At 36.7% G+C, this 20,006-nt stretch overlaps 2 protein-coding genes across 3 annotated transcripts; both read left to right on the top strand.

Annotated features, from left to right (window-relative positions):
* The first annotated feature begins 102 nt into the window (after positions 1-102).
* LOC145502625 (ras-related protein Rap-1A) lies at positions 103-9,746 on the top strand. 2 transcript variants are annotated; one of them, XM_081481962.1, is made up of 7 exons: positions 103-189; positions 339-422; positions 599-667; positions 771-827; positions 2,750-2,890; positions 4,402-4,499; positions 5,847-8,145. In XM_081481962.1, exons 2-7 carry the CDS (start codon positions 366-368, stop codon positions 5,983-5,985), a joined length of 561 nt encoding a protein of 186 aa, XP_081338088.1. In that variant the 5' UTR covers positions 103-189; positions 339-365; the 3' UTR covers positions 5,986-8,145. The 2 variants fall into 2 exon arrangements, with proteins under 2 accessions (XP_081338088.1, XP_081338089.1); XM_081481963.1 differs by having other exon boundaries at positions 104-189; positions 8,080-9,746.
* A 4,512-nt stretch (positions 9,747-14,258) lies between these two features.
* Positions 14,259-17,105, top strand: LOC145460140 (G-protein coupled receptor 161-like). Its single transcript, XM_081444871.1, has 2 exons — positions 14,259-14,525; positions 15,629-17,105. The coding sequence occupies exon 2, from the start codon at positions 15,831-15,833 to the stop codon at positions 16,860-16,862; it is 1,032 nt and encodes a 343-aa protein (XP_081300997.1). The 5' UTR covers positions 14,259-14,525; positions 15,629-15,830; the 3' UTR covers positions 16,863-17,105.
* Positions 17,106-20,006: the final 2,901 nt, after the last annotated feature.

Here is a 20,006-nt window from a genome sequence, read left to right as displayed (position 1 = left end):
CTAAGTGCTTTGTTCTACTACCCGGTCAGTGCCAAAAATAGCTGATTGAAAGCGAGGCTATATAAGACAGTTTTTGTCCGGCAGTGACGTACACACCCGTTTGTATTGCTCCGAGGTAGCGAAGGAGCGTCCCAGCTTGTGTATATTGTATTCTTCTGAAAAATCGACCGCAACTACAGCGTTTTAAAGGTAACATAACGTCCTTAAACAGTCGTACTTTTCTCTGTTCGTTGCGATTTCTGTTGATATGTCGATGGCATGCGAACTGTTGCCAGTTGTAGACTTGCAACCTTTCGCTATGGCGTTGTCTTGTCTAATGCATGTTCATGTTGCCGTAGGTGTCGAAGTTAAGTCTCTTACCCAAGATGCGTGAATACAAGCTCGTTGTTCTTGGTTCTGGAGGAGTTGGCAAGAGTGCTTTGGTAATTATAGCGTTATTTAGCTCCTTTCACTTTAAAAGTTGGTGAAACGAAAAATGATTTTGTATATTGATTTCTCTCGGTCGGAAAAAGAGGAACGCAGCAATATTTTGAACTACAACATTCGCTTCGATCTCATCGTTTTCTCATCTTTATTTATTTCTTGTTTTCTTATCCAGACTGTCCAGTTTGTGCAAGGAATTTTCGTCGAGAAATATGACCCAACGATCGAAGATTCGTATCGAAAAGTGAGTTTAACCTGTCGAAGTTTCTTCCAAGACCGGCGCCCTATTTGCTCACTTGAACATTCTTTCAAATTTCTCATGACGTTATATCTTTTATTTCCTTTAGCAAGTAGAAGTCGACGGGCAGCAGTGTATGCTGGAGATATTGGACACAGCAGGAACGGTAAGTTGCACCACTATTTTGGGTAAACTGGGTGGGAAAAATCCTATATCATTTTCACGAACTGGTTTTCCTGCTCATGTTTTATATGTAGATTTTCTTGTCAAATGAACAGCTCGCTATACCAAAGTTATTACAACTTTCTATTTTACCTATTACTATTTATCACTTCTTCAGGGTTAAGCAATCAAATAGCAACTTTTTGGAATTGACTAATTTTCTGTTAATCGTAGTATAATATTGTTGGCTATTAATGTTGCTCGACTTTGACAAATCTCGATTTTATTTACTTTTCGGTTTGGTTTAAAAAATTGAATATTTAATTCACTGTCAGAAATTTCACCCAGCCGCTGATAATTTTTCTTCTTCTGGGCCATAGCCATTAATTAGCGTATGGTTGTTGTTTTTTTTTTACGAGAAGATTTACGTGTGAAGTAATTATAGGAACTAATTGAGAATTAGAAAACTAATCTTTGTTCTGTATTATTCATGATCTGTGGTCTAATTACCTAATTCTGAGTGTCTTCTGAAAAATAAATATTTATATATTTGGATACATCAAAGTGATGCTAAAATAATATTTCTCCCAATTATTTGTTTCATTTTCTGTTTCATGTTGTCTCTCAATCTCCATTCTCACTGTCCTGGCAGTCATTTGCAGAATGCACACACCAAAACAAAACAAAAACTATTCCAGATTTGATGTCGCAAGTGGGAAAATCTGCTTGTTAAAAGGAACCAACCCAGGCAGTAAACCTTGAGCATAAACAACTGAAATATATTTCTGTTTTCTTTTTCTTTTTTTTTGAAATATACTGTTTGTCTAGGCACGTAGTAACTTGAGCCTTACGTTGAGAACAGTTGAGGTTATGATTGGCTCATCACAGTGAAATTTACTAGGTTGTGGTTTGTTTTACCTAAAAAATATCACGTATTTGTATTGGAATTGTAAATGAAACATGTAATATTAGGAACCAGAAATAAAAACATATACCATTTAAAAGCAATCTCAAATAGAATCTCTTTTGTTTTAATTTTCAATCAAAGCTTTAGGCAACACCTCTCTGTAGGAAGGTCTTATCAGGTTGAAGGTCTTATCAGGTTTAGCGTCACTGCACTCAAATAATGTTCTGTTGATCAAGAGATTTAAATAAAATTTGAAGCTACAATCAAAATGCTTGTCATGTGCCAATTTTGAAATTCCAAACATAACCAGCTGTTTGTCACCTTCTAAAATGTTTGATATCTACTTTCAAGCAGAGATTTTATCAATATTATTGTTCATGTATAATATTTCAGGCACAGTTGGTGCCCATACTCCTCCAAAATGTACTTCATTACTATCAGTATCTTAGCAACAGCATGTTAAACATGCAGAAGCATTGTGAAACCAGCATTGTCAGAACATTCTAGAACAGGTTGCAATAATTAGTTCAGAATGACATAATAATTACATATAATTCTGAAATAATAATTATTGTAACCCTGTCCTAGAATGTTCTGAAATTGCACAACTGTAAGGCAACTGAGAAACTGTATTTCCTCTATGTCATGAAAGTTTATTTAGAGTTGGATGCTGACATTCCAGGACCAGATTGTTTGAAAACCAGTTAATGCTAACCCAGGGTTACAAGTTAACCGAAACATTATAATTTTTCTTGTATAAAAGTGTTTTTCACTGCTTATATTTGTGTAGTTTGAGGTTATTCAAGTTCAAAACTGAAGGACAAACAATATAAACAGAAAACCTCACCAAAAAGTTACAAAAGTGAAATAAAAATTCTTGCTTATCCCAGGTTAATTTTACTTAAGGTCCTGAATGGTAACAGGAAACTAATTTGGTGCTCTGGGGTGCTCTGTGTTCCTAGTTTGCCCTTTGATGTACTTAATGAACTCTAAATATTTTATTGTTTTTCAATCTACAGGAACAGTTTACAGCAATGCGTGATTTATACATGAAAAATGGCCAAGGCTTTGTTTTGGTTTACTCAATCACAGCACAGTCCACCTTCAATGACCTCCAGGACTTGAGGGATCAAATTTTAAGAGTGAAGGACACAGAGGATGTAAGTGATCGTAGTCTTACAATAGAACCTCTCCATAAGGACCACCCTGGGGACAGAGGAAAGTCGTTGTTGTAGAGAGGTGGTCATTATGGGGAGGTAGGGGTGTAATATGACAACTGGTTTCTTTTGTGAAGGTGAATTAATCAACATGACGTGAGCGTGGGACAAAGAAAAATTCTGAGTCCCCGACAGGAATCGAACCCATGACCTCCCGAACACCGGGCGGGCGCTCTATCCACTGAGCTACGAGAACTCATGGAGAGCAAGGTCATTTAACTGAGTTCATATATGATAGGTGTCCTGCATGCTGCTAGGATCAACGCTATCGAATTCATCGTGGGTAGTGATAAGTTAATTCAAAAAAAAATTCACCATCTTTATTAACTTATCACTACCCACGATGAATTCGATACCATTGATCCTAGCAGTATGCAGGACACCTATCATATATGAACTCAGTTAAATGACCTTGCTCTCCATGAGTTCTCGTAGCTCAGTGGATAGAGCGCCCGCCCGGTGTTCGGGAGGTCATGGGTTCGATTCCTGTCGGGGACTCAGAATTTTTCTTTGTCCCACGCTCGTGTCATGTTGATTAATTCACCTTCACATTTCATTACCGAGCTTAAAAATTCACCATCTTTATTAACTTATCATGGTTTCTTTTGTTTTTGTATTGTTGTTTTTTCTGAGGTTGCAACATGTTTATTTTTGAAAAATGCTTATTGTAGCATACAACTAAGTAAAGCAATCAAGATATATCAATAAAACAGAAACAGAGACTAACAACACAGTACTGATCAAGTTTCATAACCTTTAAATAAATAAATAGTAACAACTTTATTTAAGTGTCAAATGTATTTAGCACTATTAAATGTGCTAACTGGGGACACTGTAAATAAATAAACAAATATTTCAAATATAACATAAACTATTAAGAATCCCAACTGGTTGGAGCCTGACCAGTTGGTTATTTACACTACGCAGTTGAGGAGTTGAACTCGGGGCTACCGAGAACAAATGCAGATAGTGGTAGTGTGGAGGATTTGAACCAGCAACCTCCAGATTTCAAATCCAGCACCCTAAACCACTCGGCCACGCCGCCTCTACTCCTTTTCCAATAAAAAGGGGGTTTTGTAGAGAGGTGGCTGCTGGTACAGGTTTGACTGTATTTTTCCCTAGATTATCAACACAATGTGCCTCACACAGGTATTGAGAACAAAGAAAGTCACCTGTATGTACTAGGGGATATTTTCTTGATAAAAATCGCCAGACTTTCAGAACTGACATTGAAAGAAATTCTTTATTCAGGCTTTTAGCCAGGATTTGAAAAGTGGGTGGCCAAAATGTGCTATAGGGTCTGCTTAAATGAACTATTTATAAGACAACATACCAAAATTAAAACAATTTTGTTTAGTAAGTGGCCGTCCACAGGACACCTGGACACCCATCTGGCTAAACCAGTCGATATTACTTTGGGACTGAAAGGGTTAATTGTGTACGTTCATCATCAGGTGCCGATGGTTCTTGTTGGGAACAAATGCGACTTGGAAGACGAAAGAGTTGTTGGAAAAGACCAAGGACAAAATTTAGCGAAACAATTCAGTAACTGGTGAGCCTCCTTTTAAAAGTGATGATGATTTTTATTAAATTAACAAGTTCCAGTAGAATGCACTCCCCAAACATTCAGTAGTGTTCTTTTTTTTCCCTGCATTTTTTCCATTGTTTCCAAAAAGACACACTAAGGACAATACAAGTTTGCCTCATTTGACAAGTTCACGACAGGTGCACAGCACAAATAGTGTTGTGAACATCAAACCTACAACTTTGTTTTCATGAAACAGTTCATGTCATACACTTGCTGTTAGCTTGTCACACATGGTAAAGTTGTACTGTTTAAATCAACAATTAAAAAGGGAAGGAGGAGGACCAAAAATGTTTAGGCCCATCAACCAGCCCTACATTCTTTCAACAAATGATGGGTGTGGACAGTGATAAAGATAATGCTGATCTAATTAAATAACCAACACCAAGTTTATAGAGCTCTCCATATTATAGAGTTAGAGATTACATGTACATGAATTTGTTTCTCTGCAGCCAATTTCACTGCTTGTAGTATTGAGGTGTTCAGTGTGAGGAGCTGTTCACATAATAGAGGGTTCTATGTTGATGTTAATGTTATCCAGTAATATTAAGTTATTTGGGTAATGATAGTGGTGATATTAATTAGAATCATAATAGTGTTGGTAGTTGTAATGGTTACTGCAGTAATTGTGGTAGTGGTGTGAATTATGTTTAAGGTAAAAATAGAATATTGTAATAGGTATGGTAAAGGTAATGGTGTTAAATATGTAATGGTAATGATTGGTAAGGTTAATGTTAATGATTACAGTAACTGTAATGGAAAAATTAATGGTAAAGGTTAAAGGTAATGATGGTATTAACTATGTTTAGAGGTAATGGCGATGGTAGTGATTATGGTAAAGATAATGGTAATGGTATAAATTATGGTAAAGGTAATGGTATTAATGTTTATGGTAGAGTAATGGTAATAGTATAAATTGTGGTATTGAAGGAAAGGTAATGGGATTAATTATGATAATTAATGATAATAGTATTGATTATGGTTAAAGTAATAGTAATGGTAATGATTGTGTTAAGGTAATGGTATTGATCTGCTTATGGTAATATTATTTCTTGGATATGTAAATCTGTGATTCTTGCTATGTAAAAGAAATATAGCCTGACTGAAGTATTACATGTAAGTTTACAATGTATCAACAAATGGAATGAAAATCAAATTTTCAATGAATTCAAACAACAGCTTCATTGTGCTACATGTAGTTTCTCTTGAAGTGTTGCAACATTTTGAAAAATTTACAGCAACATTGCACAAAAAATTGTGTTAATAGACCGTGTTGATTTTACTTGTCTAATCGGTGGGTGGTATTTATTTCAGTGCTTTCCTGGAAACATCAGCGAAATCAAAGATCAACGTCAATGAAATCTTTTACGACTTGGTCAGGCAAATAAACAGAAAAACACCAGAAGCGAAGAAACCACAAAATGACAGTTGTTGCTCATGTGTTCTATTGTAATGATGCCACTAGAACATTTAACATCAAAGACTGAATATACTCTACTGATGTTTGTACCTGAATGTTACCATCATTCAAAGGACAAAACATCAAAAATTATTTGTAAATTATTTCAGCACCACTGGCAGATAAGAAGAAAGAGAGCCCTCACAGCTCAAGTTAACCAGCTCAAAAAGGATAGATAAACAATATTTCTTAATTGCTTCGCAGAGTGATTTTTTAGAATGTCTTGGGGACCTACTTTTACTTTAATCTAGAATATTTTTTTTATGTTGTACATTAATGTATATGATATCTGAAAACATAACATAGGGTGTCATTCATAACAGCAATTACCAGCAGTTTTTGGAGAATAAAATGTAGAGTGACCGCCAAATAAGCAGAGTCTTATTCATGAAGTCTACACCTTTCTGTTATGTACAGTGTTCTGTGCACCCCTGTTGGCTTATAGTGAGGATAAACAGTTTGTCAGCCTCTTGAGATTCACCATCTTCCAATATGAATGGCTCAAGGTGTGTTTGTGCAATGAGAGGAAGCAGCTATTGTGAACCTAGTCCTAACAGTTATTGCCAACCTCTCTACATATGCATATGGAAGAGTTTGAAGAACAAGCTGTTATAGCATACTGTGCATCATAAACTTTAGTACTATGTAGATCTTGTTGTTTCTATCTTGAGTCGAAGTAATGTGCTTACAGCAACTTCATGATCAACAACTGACCAGTGACTTTACCATCAAAGTTGAGTAAGACAGTGTGATCATATCACCTTCTTCAAAGTTTGTAACATTGGATTCTGGAAGCTGCCTTATGAGTGCATTAAAATCTATGCGACAGATTGGAGATCTATTTAATGCAAGGGTAAAGGAATTTTGAAAATGATGGTGGCATATTTTTGGCTTGCTTGTACTCAGACCCATGCTGTTTCAGTGCATGCTAATGAAACCAGGCATTACCCTCTCTGGGAAAAGGTTACATTTACTGACCAGATGCAATTGTCAGACCCGTGCAGGTCTCAAAAAAAAAAAAAAATTCCAGCTTGCCCTTAGGACACATCTCTGTTGAATTTTGCTTGCCCTGGGCAAGTCTCAGTTTGAATTTTAATGATTTAGTTGGCAGACGACTGCCTGGTCCCTTGCCCATTGGGCAAGTGAGAATGAAAAGGTACTTGCCCAGAAGGAGAATCTACTTGTCCTGGACAACTGGACAGCACTTTGTTCGAGCCCTGCCATGGAGGGCTGAAGAGGCCATTCACATAAAGCTTCACACTAGCAACATAAACCAGTGCAATGGAATTGAAATTCCCAAGTATGGATACCTTTAATCAAGCATTTAGCATCACTCATTGAAAGCTGACCTATATGGAAACAGTTCAAAGTTGTAACAGCAAGGATCTAAATACACCAATCACTGACAATCAGGGTCAAACAACCATTACAGTTAAACTTAAGATGAAGACCAGAAGTAAACAGTCAAGAGATTATCATTCAGTTCCTATCATTTTGAAGAGTGATTTTCAACCACGTCTTTCATACAATGGTTTAACGTCACAAGTGTTCTCCCAAACAAAAACACCAATAACTTTTCAGGATTTTCGAGATTGTCACATCAATAATAATATTACAATGATTACAATAGTTTGTGATCTGTGTTTCTTGGTAGTTTACAATGGTTAATGGCATGATAATATACATTTAATGATAGTCCAAGAATTGAAAATTTGGTTCTTCATTCCATTTCATTTATAGATACATGTACATTGTGAATCATTCTTTCATTGTAATCAGGAAAATTCATCATGAAATTACATGAAATTTAGCCCGGAATCTAAGATTGGTACATCAGAAGGTTTTGGACTCAATTCAGGCAGGCTGTGAATTTAAACCTGCCTAATTGTTATTAACCCTGTCTAATTATTATCATTAGTAAAAATAGAAATTTGCATTGTGCAAATTTTATTACTATCAGTGATCAAACACACTTCACTAAATATGGTTAAAAAGTAAAAACTTTTTGTTATTTGAAATAGGAACATCTATCCACACTGTAGATTGAAATAAAAGTAACTAATAATCATTGGGTGGTATTTATTTCAGTGCCTTCCTGGAAACATCAGCAAAATCAAAGATCAACGTCAATGAAATCTTTTACGACTTGGTCAGGCAAATAAACAGAAAAACACCAGAAGCAAAAAAGAAAGGGAAAAAGGGAAAATGTGTGCTCTTGTAATAATGCCACAAGAATATTTTAAGTTACAGACTGATGCACTTCAGATGTGTGCCTGAATTTTGTCATCGTTTGACGGACAGAACATCAAATATTATTTGTAAATTATTGGCGAGCACTGACAGAGAACAAGAAAGGGATGATAGTTTGTAACATATAGTAACCCAGAGGTGGTAAAGTTATTAATATACAGATGTCCAGGTTGTTTTGCAGAGTACTTTGTAGGACACATGGACCTATTTTGATATATAGCATTGTACACATCAAGTCATTTTTTTTATGTTGTACATTTTAATTAATACCTTTGTTTGAGAGTCATTGATAACAGCAACATTGACTCATAGAAGCAGTTTTTGGAACATAAAATGTGGAATGAAGTTGAGTAAGTTTTAAGCTCTTGTTGTCCACAACTTCTACTACCTGTGTGTTTACCTCTTGTATTGTACATTCACAACATCCAGGCGGTATTGCAGTTCATTTGTTTGTTTTACAACATAACAAGAAACAATTGTAGAATAAGAATGGTTAAAAAATCACTTCAAGACCCAGTATTGACCATTATGCTTTTCGTGCATCTGTTATGATCTGTTTTGTTTTAAATGATAGCAAGGTTGCTATTGTTTTCCATGCAGCACAGTGTGTAAAGCATCATGGCCAAAACTGGGTTTTAAGTAGAGCTTAACTTATGCTTACAATCACAGCATTGAAATGATGTTGACTACTGCACAATTGTTGATGAGTTAACCTACGCCATAGGTTATTGCACAAGTTTACAGACTGCCATCTATACAAAGAGTGAAGACAACATTCAAGTTGTTTCACAGCATTTAATTTATGCATATTACTAGAATTTTGAACCCAATAGGTTATTTCCGAGTTACCTTGTGCCTCTGTTTCAAAATGAGTCCTTGCATAAAACCTTTCTTATGAAAATTAGTTTGATTTGCATGAAAATGAACCTGTAGGCAGAACACATTTTCATATGAATGGTTTTGCACAAAGACTCATTTTGACACAGAGGCAAAAGGCAATTCGGAAATAGCCTATAGTGAGAACTCTGTGTGTGTGTGTTGATGCCTTCACTCCCTGAGCCAAAGTTTCAAGGCAAAAATATTAATTTGGTTCTAACTGTTAAATATTGAGAGCGTATGTTAAACGGTATATATGCTCGTTGCTTTTTAACAGATTGTGCAACATGATTTAGTCTCCTTTGCAGTCAGTATTTTTTCATCATGCATTGCTTCTCCCTTCTGTCAGTTGCCTAAACTCTAATGACATTCGATTCCATAGTTTAACCAATCACAGCTTCACTCATTTAATCAACTGCCACTTATGCCAAAAAGGTGTCAAAAGTGACTTGCCAAAACAAAACGAAAAATGTATGTCAGTGGGGCGAAGCAATGCACACATGGAAATTGGCTGCGAAAGAGATTACCAAATGGTAGTTTGATATAGATTTGGTTTAATTTGTTCAATCATTTTTAATTACAAATAACGCAAATAAGTGGTGCAAATAAAATTCACTCATTAAGAGAAATGTGAGCTTTTTATGTCCTTTATTTATCATAGTAATTTTTGGAAGGTTGCTTTAAACAAATTTTTCAAAAGAAAAAATTATCAATTGAAAGCGACCGAACAAGGTTGGGATTTAAAGGTGAAACAAGTTCTTTTACTCTTTGATATTTAAAAAACTTTTACTACCAGCAATATTAAATATATGTCATCGAACTTGCATGAGGTCTGTGTTGGAGAAATATTGGTCAAGTTATGGACTGAGCCGCAGACGAGGTAAATAGATTCTATTCATAAATGGCTGCCAATATAAATTCTTCTGTAAGTAATAACTAAAATTAGCCATACTAACCTTGTTTTTGATTTGATAATGAAAAAAAAAAATTTAAGTGGGCTAATTTAATTGCATACAAAAGAATTTTTAATTGGCAGCCATTTATGACAGGGGTAAAAAAACTTGCAAAAAAAATACAAGACCAATATTCCCCAATATGGACCAAACAAGCTAGTTCCAAAAAGTATTTATTACAATGGCTCTTTTGAAATTCTGCTGATAAATTAAGCTTAATGCGGTTAGAAAAAAGATAAACATGTTGAATGAACTTTCCTGACCTTTCCTATGGTCCCTTCTCAAGAGATATCTGTAGCCCGTTGGTTAAACTATTTGGAACAAAGACAACTAAGAAATACTCAACCATAACTAAAGTTATACTTGCCAACTGGGACGTAAAGACACTTCGAAAGAACATTGAACTCTGAACTCCTAATTCCTTTAGAGCACTTCCTATGTCTTGTAATCTGGCATGTGCAGTCACTGTTCCGCGTCACGTGGTACGTTCGTTTTGCCAAGAGGCCACTCCGACCACGTGACCCTACACGATTGACCGCGACGAAATATCGAGACCTAGCTAGGAACTGGGCAACGTGCCTTTATGGTTTAGGACGGTTTAGACAGGTTGTGGTTAATCCATGAACCATACCTACCAACTCCCAGAGTACAAAAACCTGGAGACGGCTAGAAATCTTTGCATTGTAAGAATATAATTGTCGACAATGTCTGAATACTCTCCGACAATCACCCAAAGGCCTTCCGAACGTTCCCGACGTCTTGAAAATAACAAAATTAATGAAAAAAAAAATTAACAAGAGCCACAGTAGGTAGTTCCCGGGAGATTTGGTGCTCTAACCGGGAGACCGGGAGATTTGATGAAAAACTTGGAGACTCCCGGGAAAACCGGGAGAGTTGGCAGGTCTGCATGAACTATCTTCCCTTCAGCCCCATTTTATTTCCTCTTGAACAATCCAAGCCTGCCAATCGAGTGGCTTCCAAGGTGTGCCTATCGAGATCTTAATGTTAAGAAACCACCAACGTACTAAACAGCCCATTACTCATTTTTGCATGTATGTGGTCGGCTTCGCAGCGACCCAGGTAACGGCCGCGAAACAGACAGAGTGTGTAAGTACGACGCATGAGGGAGTTGAGAAACCCTTCGACCGTGACTCGATCCAAACTTGGTTTCCCTTGAGACTATTTGAAAAAAAAACAGTCAGCAGGTGTTATACGGATGTTAGACATATAGTCAGACACCAGGGCTAGGCTGACAGGCTTTTGGGCTTTTTCCGGACCAACTAATGTTATTCTGTAAAAACCGGACCTATCATACAAGCACATAGAACTGTTTTCTGCGTAAGGGCGTGCGTGGAGTCGCGGGTCACGGATGTAATCAGAAATTTGGCACTTGTCTTTCTTATTCTCTATTGATTTTCAATGATGACGGTTTCCAAAAATTATCTTCAGTGGTGCAACACAGATATTTTTTGTGGACCAAGTCAGTGCTTTGGCACTGTTACCATGATTATCAGTTGAGTACTTTGGTGACGAGATTTTGGGCAAAAAATTACGGTGTTGCCACGGGCAACTTTCCTCATTTCCAATGGTAACAATATTAACAGCCGTGCGCCCGTCGCCTTTAATTTCGCGCGCTTTACTGTGACGTCAAAGACCAGCAAGTTGCCACTAGAAATGGAGACAGTTGCCCGTGACAACAACACGATTTTAACATTAAAACCCGGTTACCAAACTTCCGTCGCACCTTATTCAACTGATAATCGTATTGAGTTTCATCAAAAGTTATAAGAAGCTAAAAATCTTAATATGTGAAAGACTGAGTGTTTTCAATTAAGGTAGCAAAGTGACGCTTGTAAAGATCACGCAGCTGAAGTTATAATAAAAAAAGATATTGCACACTGGCAAGGAGATTAGTATAGATAATCGTATGAATGCGAGTGCAATGAAGGATTTACACTACGAATGATATTTGAAAATTCTCTCAAGATTGCACGATCCTTCAGGCGAGAGCAATTTTAAAAAATTTTCAAATATCACGAGTAGTGTAAATCCTTAATTGCTCGAGCTTTCATACGATTACTCATTTATCATATGACTGAGAAAACTGCGAACGGGTGCGCGTTAATTCGCACTGCATTGCAAATTAAATATTGACGATAAGTTGGCCTGCTCTAAGCCAATCACAATGAAGTAATTTTCTCAGTCATATAATAAAGTCAGTTATTTTCTAAGTGGGAGGGCCGGAAGAAATGTTTTTAACTGGAAAGTTCGGCCCTTCTACTAAGTCAACAAATCACATCGCCAATGCTTGATTTGAGAAATCTTGGGTAAATACAAAAAACGTGATCAGCTGCAAGACGATAAGAATATATCTTGTGTGGTTGTTCGCGTAGCCGTACGAGCTGGGGGCGGGGAGGGGGGCTCAGACCCCAGCTACGGAAATTATGTAATTTTTCGGGCAAAAATTGGCAAAAAATCGGACAAAAATTGAGACTGTTAATTGAGGTCATTGAGTATGCAAGCTTTCAATATACCTATCTTTGGAATTATAGCAGTTTCATTAGATGTGAGAATTGTGAACGTTTTTGTCTTTTTATGCAATTTGAGTGCGTTTACATTCCGATGTCTACTCTCACACATTCGGACATTGCGTAATTTTTTCGGGCAAGAAGGTCACCGCCCCCGCCCAAGTCCGAGGGTGTTCGTACGCCTATGGTTGTTCGTGGACAATCTTACAGTTATTCAGAGCACGCTTAACTTTGTTGCATAGTCATGAGCGCAATGAAGTGTTTCTAATGCTGTCGTTTCACCATTTTCCGTCGTCTTGGCAGTTTTTGTCAACATCATGACAGCTCATCAACCTAGGGACGCTACGGACGTGTGTAAATATCAAATCAAAATTATCTCATTACAGGAACGGAGGAAACATTAAGACCATATTTTCCCATTCTTGAAGAAATATTGTTTCTGTAAACTGTGTTCGTATAAGTTATACTTCCTTTAAAAGTGAGCCTTTCATCTTCAGACCACGACCAAAATTCTTTTCTTGTTGTTATGTTGAACAACAAAGAGAAGGCTCGGGTTGACGAATGAAATATATCAGGATATTGCTAGCGGACGTAGTTCTTAGTCAAACACTTTCGGCCCTTTTTTGTGACGACATCGGCTGCACGGTTGTAAAACACGTGACTTGTTTCCTACCAAATTAGAAGTTGTCGTTTTAACCAATCACCGAACTTCATCTAACCAAACATGCATGGTTTAGCGGGCGAGACCCTTTTGACACCTTTCCTTGTTATATGTTTTTATCACTACCGTAGTTTCGCTAGGTGAATTACAGTTTTGTGTCATTTTTGCATTTGTTTCTTATTATTAGTAAAAATTACCTTGAATAAACGCGCTAACATTTCGGTTAAATTGTGTCCTTACCCGCTTCAAAAAACACAAGGTTTCAAACTACATATCCCACCTTGGTACAGTCTGCTTAATTACTTGATCTATGCGGCATAAGGCCAAGGAAAAGTTCTAAACGACATTTTTAATGCAAGTATTCCCCAGTAAATTACATTGGAACTGGTAAATTGCCCGTAATGATCCAAAATTGCCTCAGAAAAGAAATTATTTAACACAGAACCATAATTACGCCTAAAATGACAAAGTAATTTTTCTTAAGAAATGTAATTACTGCCAAAAGAGAAAAACGGCCTGTCAAACGTTCAGGTAAAAAAAATAGACTTCTTGTGGCACTGATTGCATCTTTTGATAAAATACAACTCCGACAACCAATGATAAAACTAAGATTTTAAGTCACTTTACTCCACCCAAGTTGATTAATACTTTTTGTTTAGACATTGGCTTGCGAATTTGCCAAAGGAAACGAGTTTACGAGCTATTTATAGCTCGCTTATAGGAATATTTTCCACCTGACAGCTGCTGAAGTGTCCGTGTTACAGATCACAAGGAAACGCAGTAAAAATGGGCTCAAAGACTGACATTATAAAATTAACAGGCCGCATTCAGTGCCAGAAGATTACTAGTTTTTGACGCTTATATTAATTTTTTTCTTTCTTAGAGTCTATTTCGCCCAAAAGTCTCTTGGACTAACAATAAGAATTAAAAAAAATTAAAAAATTCTTCTTCTAAGAATCTTACTGTTCAAGTTAATAAAAACCGAAAAAGAAAAAAGAAATCGCCAATTTACAGAAGTAATTTGACAACTGGTCATCTTGTCAATTATGAAGCTTACGAGTCATCGGCAGATGGTGTGAAAAACCTCATAAAACTAATGTGTTTTTATCCTGAGATACCAAAAAAGTCACCTGACTTGTTACAATACATTAAGGGTCAGTAAAACAGGAGATTATTCTGTGCTGTACAGCGAGTAACAAAAGGCGCGCCTTTCTCAACACCGGCCTTATATTGTATTGGGTTTCACTTGAAGAAGGCCGATTTCAGGTAGGTTTATTGTACTGGTTTTGCTGTTACTTTTTGATATTTTACATTGAAAGTAAATAGAAATGTAATCAGATAACTTAGACATAATACTCCCCTTCTTTTGTTGGGAAAAACAGCGTGAGCTTAAGGTGTACTTACAAATATTGAAATCAGTCGAGAAAGGCAAGAAAAGTTCCAGATTATCTTTAGCAGCTACACATGCTAGTCAGTCGTCATGAAAGAAAAGTTTGGTTTTGTAATAAATAGAAAATGTACACTGAGGACAGAGGAAAATATCACGCCATTTATTTTATCAGCGGATACGTAGGTAAAATGCGTCATAAGGCAAATTATTTTGTTTGATTTTAAACTGTTAACAGGGTTTGTTGGGCGGAAATGTCTAATTTCACGAGCCCATTCGGTCGCGGTTTACTTACGGTAAACTCATGCGGGTTTCATTTTACAATCTCGAGTTTTTATGATTAGGGAGAGGCTAGTGATTACACCCAACTTGGAAAACAACAGTAATAATAAACCTTTTTTTTTTTAGGTTTCGCTTCAGATTTTCGCCAAAATTTCTTGCGGTTTTAAAATGTAGCGTTATTGTTGAAGAATCTAGAGCCTCGTAAAATACAACGAAAATTAGACAGGACGCCGACGATTTTTTTTTTCTGCACAAAACGTTATCTTGGCATCAAACCGACTACGTTGCACTGGCTAAAATTTTTTCCGTGTCCGGAAATCGAAGCGAAGTTCTATTTTAATATTCTACATAAACTCCGCTTGGACGTCCACAGGCCAGCTGAGTGTTTTTGAACGGTTTCAAAGTAAACAAATGGCCTTTTTTGGCATATCTACACGACGTGAATGCAAACACAACAGTATTGCACGAAATTGAATTTTGAGACTTTTGGTAAATAAATTTGTAATTCAATTTTTTTTTGTGCGGAAAGTATGTACGATAATACTAGTAAAACCAATGATAATGATGATTACAAGCCTTACAGTTGAAGAATTTCTACGCATGCGCAAACGACTATCAGCTTTGCGTTAAATGAGCAAAGAAATATAACCAGGGGTAAGAGGAGAATCTAGAAGCTAAAAATATCTCTGTGTTCTTTCAGACAAAGCACAACACTGGAACACTCAACACAAGCTTGACAGTCAAGCAAATGTTTGACGACCTCCTCAATCAAATTCATCACTCCTTATGAGGTTGTTGGCGGATGACGCAAAGACGACGAAAATAAGCAAGGAAACGTGTGTTCAAGCAGAAAAAAAAGGATTTAAAATTTTTGCCATCGCCAGCAGCTGGAATATCGAAATATGAAGATGGTGGCCGTGGCTTTGTTCTCAATTCTCGATGCGGTCGCGGCTTTGAGCAATTTCGCTGTTCTGTGCCTCATTCTAACAAGAACGTCCATGCGAACAGTCAGCAATTTATTCCTCGTTGGTTTGACATTGACTCAGCTTTTCATGACAGCCTTGGTTATTCCATTCTCGATTGTCACTTTCTCGCAACAGTCGTGGCAGTTTAGCGACGGATTTTGTCAATTTCAGGGGTTTTTAACCATTTTTCTTTCAATTTCATCTGCTACCTTCATTTCTGTTATTTCAGTGGACAGATTCTTTTCCTTAGCAAACCCGATGAGTCATGCAGCAAATATCACAGCAAGACATGTCCTTTTCGCGTCTATATTCAACTGGTTACACTCTTTATTTTGGGCCGCGTTTCCTCTCTTCGGACTTGAAGGACTTAAATATAACTACGTTCCTGCGAAAAATGGCTGCCGATTCCGCTGGGATCTAAAAGGCTCCTACTTCATTTATTATTATTTCGTCGCCATGGAAAGCTTTCTCCTCACATTCTTCACGATGTGTTTAATGTACTTCAAAAGTTTCCAAACTGCTCGAAAAAGCGCGCTGCAGGTCCGACCGGGCAATATTCAAATCCAGGTCTTACAGAACGGCGAGTTCACCTCCGTAGCGCAAACAAACAACAACTTTCAAAGTTTGAAAGCAAACTTAACCTTAACGTTGATCATTGGGTCGTTTATGATCTCTAGAGGTCCGCTGGCGATTTTTAACATTGTAACCAGCTTTACCAGTGAAGGATATTTTTCAACACTGACAGAGACAATTGTGTCGTTCATGCTGTTTCTTGGTCCATTGTTCGACGCGCTCGTTTACGTTTTTTTAAATCGAAAGCTTCGTAAAGAGGTTTTTCTAATTCTGCGGAAATGTTTCAAGAAAATTGATGAAGAAGAAGAGCCTAAAGATATCGTGGACTACTTGAGGACGCTCACAGATAATTACGTATCTAAGCGAAATTCATCGACAGACATCGAGGAGCATTGAGGGGAAAATTCTGAACACTTTATATTCACGACGAAAATAACGATTACGCAAAAAGGCAAGATGACGAGGTGAATTCATCTCGTTTGACGAAAAAAAAAATGTATATTCTTCTGTAAATTTTTCTGATTAGCATGGCTATTACGGATAAACTGAAAAACAGCCGATGAGATATAATTCTATTACCATGATAAGGGACAAAATAGAGTAGGATTACTGTCGATTCTTGATATGTTTGTAATAATATTTCTCAATACCAGAATATAACTAATTTCCATCTTTTTCTCGTAATCATAATTCCTTCGAATTTTTATTTCAAAAGGGGTGAAAATCCACTTTTGTAAAGAGTATTGTAATTATGGTAAAATTAAAATCCTGTCTTCAAATGCGGGAAGGCGTCATACTCCAAAATATGCATATTATGTAAAAATTCGACTTACTATTTCAAGACTATTACCGAGAAAATCTATGTTCATAAATATTTGCATTTTTTAGTTTCTTCCTGGAATAAAATAGCAACTAAAAATAACGAAGTTTTCAATTCTATACCTTACTTCTGAAATCTTGAAGGCAAAATATAGATCGAAGAAAAAGAATAAAAAGTACAAGTTTTTCAGTGCGTGGGGTTTTCTAAGTTGATAATTCCGCCTTTTAGTCTAAAACAAAAATAAAACAAACAGCTGGGCATGACTTGTTTTATTTGGGAAAATTACGAATAAATCTTGAATTTTCAAGACGCTGGCATATTCCAGTTCAAATCACTAATATTTTCTCGGCAAACCGAGAATTTTTTTTCATTTTTTATTTTTATTTTAGACTATTCCAACTGTTTGTCAGATCTATACTTGAGGATTCTTAGACCGCAAAAATTTTCACAAGAAACATTCACAGAGATACCTGGGGTAGATGTTTGTACATGTATTCGACGGTTTAATTAAAAGCCAACAAAATGTTGCAGAAAAGCGCCAAATGTAAACAGTCACTTATTTCAAGATGTATGGAACAAATGATCGCATACCAATTATTAGAACAGGTAATCGCCAATGTGTCGTGGTGTGTTCACCGATCTTAAGGTTACCTTGGACCTTCGCGGGTGTCCTTACTAAAAAAAATTGTCAGATGTTGCTTCCAGCGAATTGTCGGGTATCGATTTTGGCCATACAAAAAAATTAATTTCAACTCGCTGGGGCTCTATTCTTAGTGGTTGCTTTGCTCTGTCAAATTAAGTTATCAAAAATTTACTGATGCGAGTTATACGTCAAAGGCCCCTTGCGGGAGATCGTTTGCAAAAAACGAAAATCCCTCACAAGGTTTTTTTCAAGATGTCTTAGCAATCCTCTGGCGTAATTTTGTGGCAATCCGTCATATTTGCATACTCCATAAATTCAGTCATAGAGGAGACCCTCGCGTAAAAACAATGTCCGTCCTTTTTTTCCTTTGCTTCAAAATGTTTATGAACATTTCTCTGACCGCACGAGCAATTTGTTGCTTAGTTACTCAGGACACCCATAAGTTGATTGTCGAAAATATGACGGATAATTTTATACGCAATCTGCTGATGGCGTGAGAATCTTGCATCTGGAAATGCAAATTCCAGTCTCTTCTTTAACGAAATAACTGCAACAGAAAAGCTATATTCAAATGTGTATTCCATGAAGTTTTCAAGAAACGCCTCGTTTGGTTTACAATTCACAAAGTATACTTCTTGTCATGATAAAAAACGTTTATGGAGGAAATCGGGTGTAATGAAGCTGTCATTTTTTTTTTTTTTTTTGCAATTTGCTAAAAATTGCTCCCAGTTGGGTCAAAATAAACCAGAAAGCATAAAGAAATCGTTTAAAAGAAAGAGCCGGCTGGCAAAGATACTTGAGCCTGATTCGCTGTCACTAACATGCGATCAGACGTTCTTTATTATCGGGCGAACGTTCGCCCGAAAAAGAACACCTGATCGAAGGCTAAACTGCCAAGCGCATCGTTCTCATAAAACAGAGAAATTAAACCTTTGCCAAACGATTACCTTTATGATAAGGTACTGCGGCGTAATCTGTTGCTCGACAAATACGCCGAAGTGAAACAACAAACGTTTTCCATGGGAATAGCGAACTGTTTCCTTGGAAGAATCGGCGCTGAACATTGTCTAAGGGAGGCTGGGACAGAGTTTTTCATTCCGACCTTTTCAAATCTTGAACTTCTTGTAAATATGTATTTTTGACAACTTGGTAACATTTTGTCAAATCATTAAAATATGAGAGTAGAAAATTTTATTTTCAGTAAGTCTGCGCTTGCTACGGCAATTAATATTGTTAATATTGTAAGAGGAAGTATGTCTTTGCTTTGAACTGCATACGTTTGGTCTGTCCCTAACCTACGTGGGAACCAATATAAGATGGAGTTAAAAATGAATCTTATAGGTTACGTAATATATCAAACACGGTCTTCATTGTTTGATATATCTTCTCAATTGAAACCAAAACGAAGGAGAAAACGGAGAAATAAAATCGTAAAAATCTATGCTAATTAAGATCAGATATCCAAACACCGTCACGGTCATGATTTCCTTTGTTTTAACATTATGAATAAATTAATGAGTTTGAGAAGTGATTTCAAACGAACTTGACTGTGTTTTCCTTTGTTCTAGATCAGGAGCCATAATCGGTGTCTAGATTTATTAACATAAAACTAGGAAAAGAAAGCCAGACATGAGCCCAATTCCATCTCATTTTCAATAAAAATCATTTTAAAACACGTGTTAACCCATAAGAGCCTCTCAAGGATTTTGTAGTACAAGGTAATATGATCATTTGTTTCAAGCAAACAAAACATATATTTTGGATTAATTTCCCTAGGGAACAAGAATATCTCCTATAAGCTGTATTATTATATGGCCAGCTCCATGAGCGGGCAAGATAAATCAAATCCTGCGCAGTGATTGGCTACGCGAGCGGGCAAGTGGGGCTATCTAGCCCGCTCGGGACTACCCGCCGTGTCCCGCAAGAAATTTTCTCCGAAAGCCATATAATAAATCCTTTATCAACGGGAGCTTCGACGAGAAACTTAAGGGAACAACGGAAACTATGAAAAGAGCTTCGTCACGGTTCGCGCATCTTGAAAAGTTTAGCCTAATTTTTTCAAGTTCGCCATTTGTAA

Source organism: Orbicella franksi, chromosome 11 (assembly GCF_964199315.1).
Source record: "Orbicella franksi chromosome 11, jaOrbFran1.1, whole genome shotgun sequence".
NCBI classification, from domain to species: domain Eukaryota; kingdom Metazoa; phylum Cnidaria; class Anthozoa; order Scleractinia; family Merulinidae; genus Orbicella; species Orbicella franksi.
The sequence above is the reverse complement of the archived record's forward strand: the minus strand, read 5'-3'. Positions and strand labels throughout refer to the sequence as shown.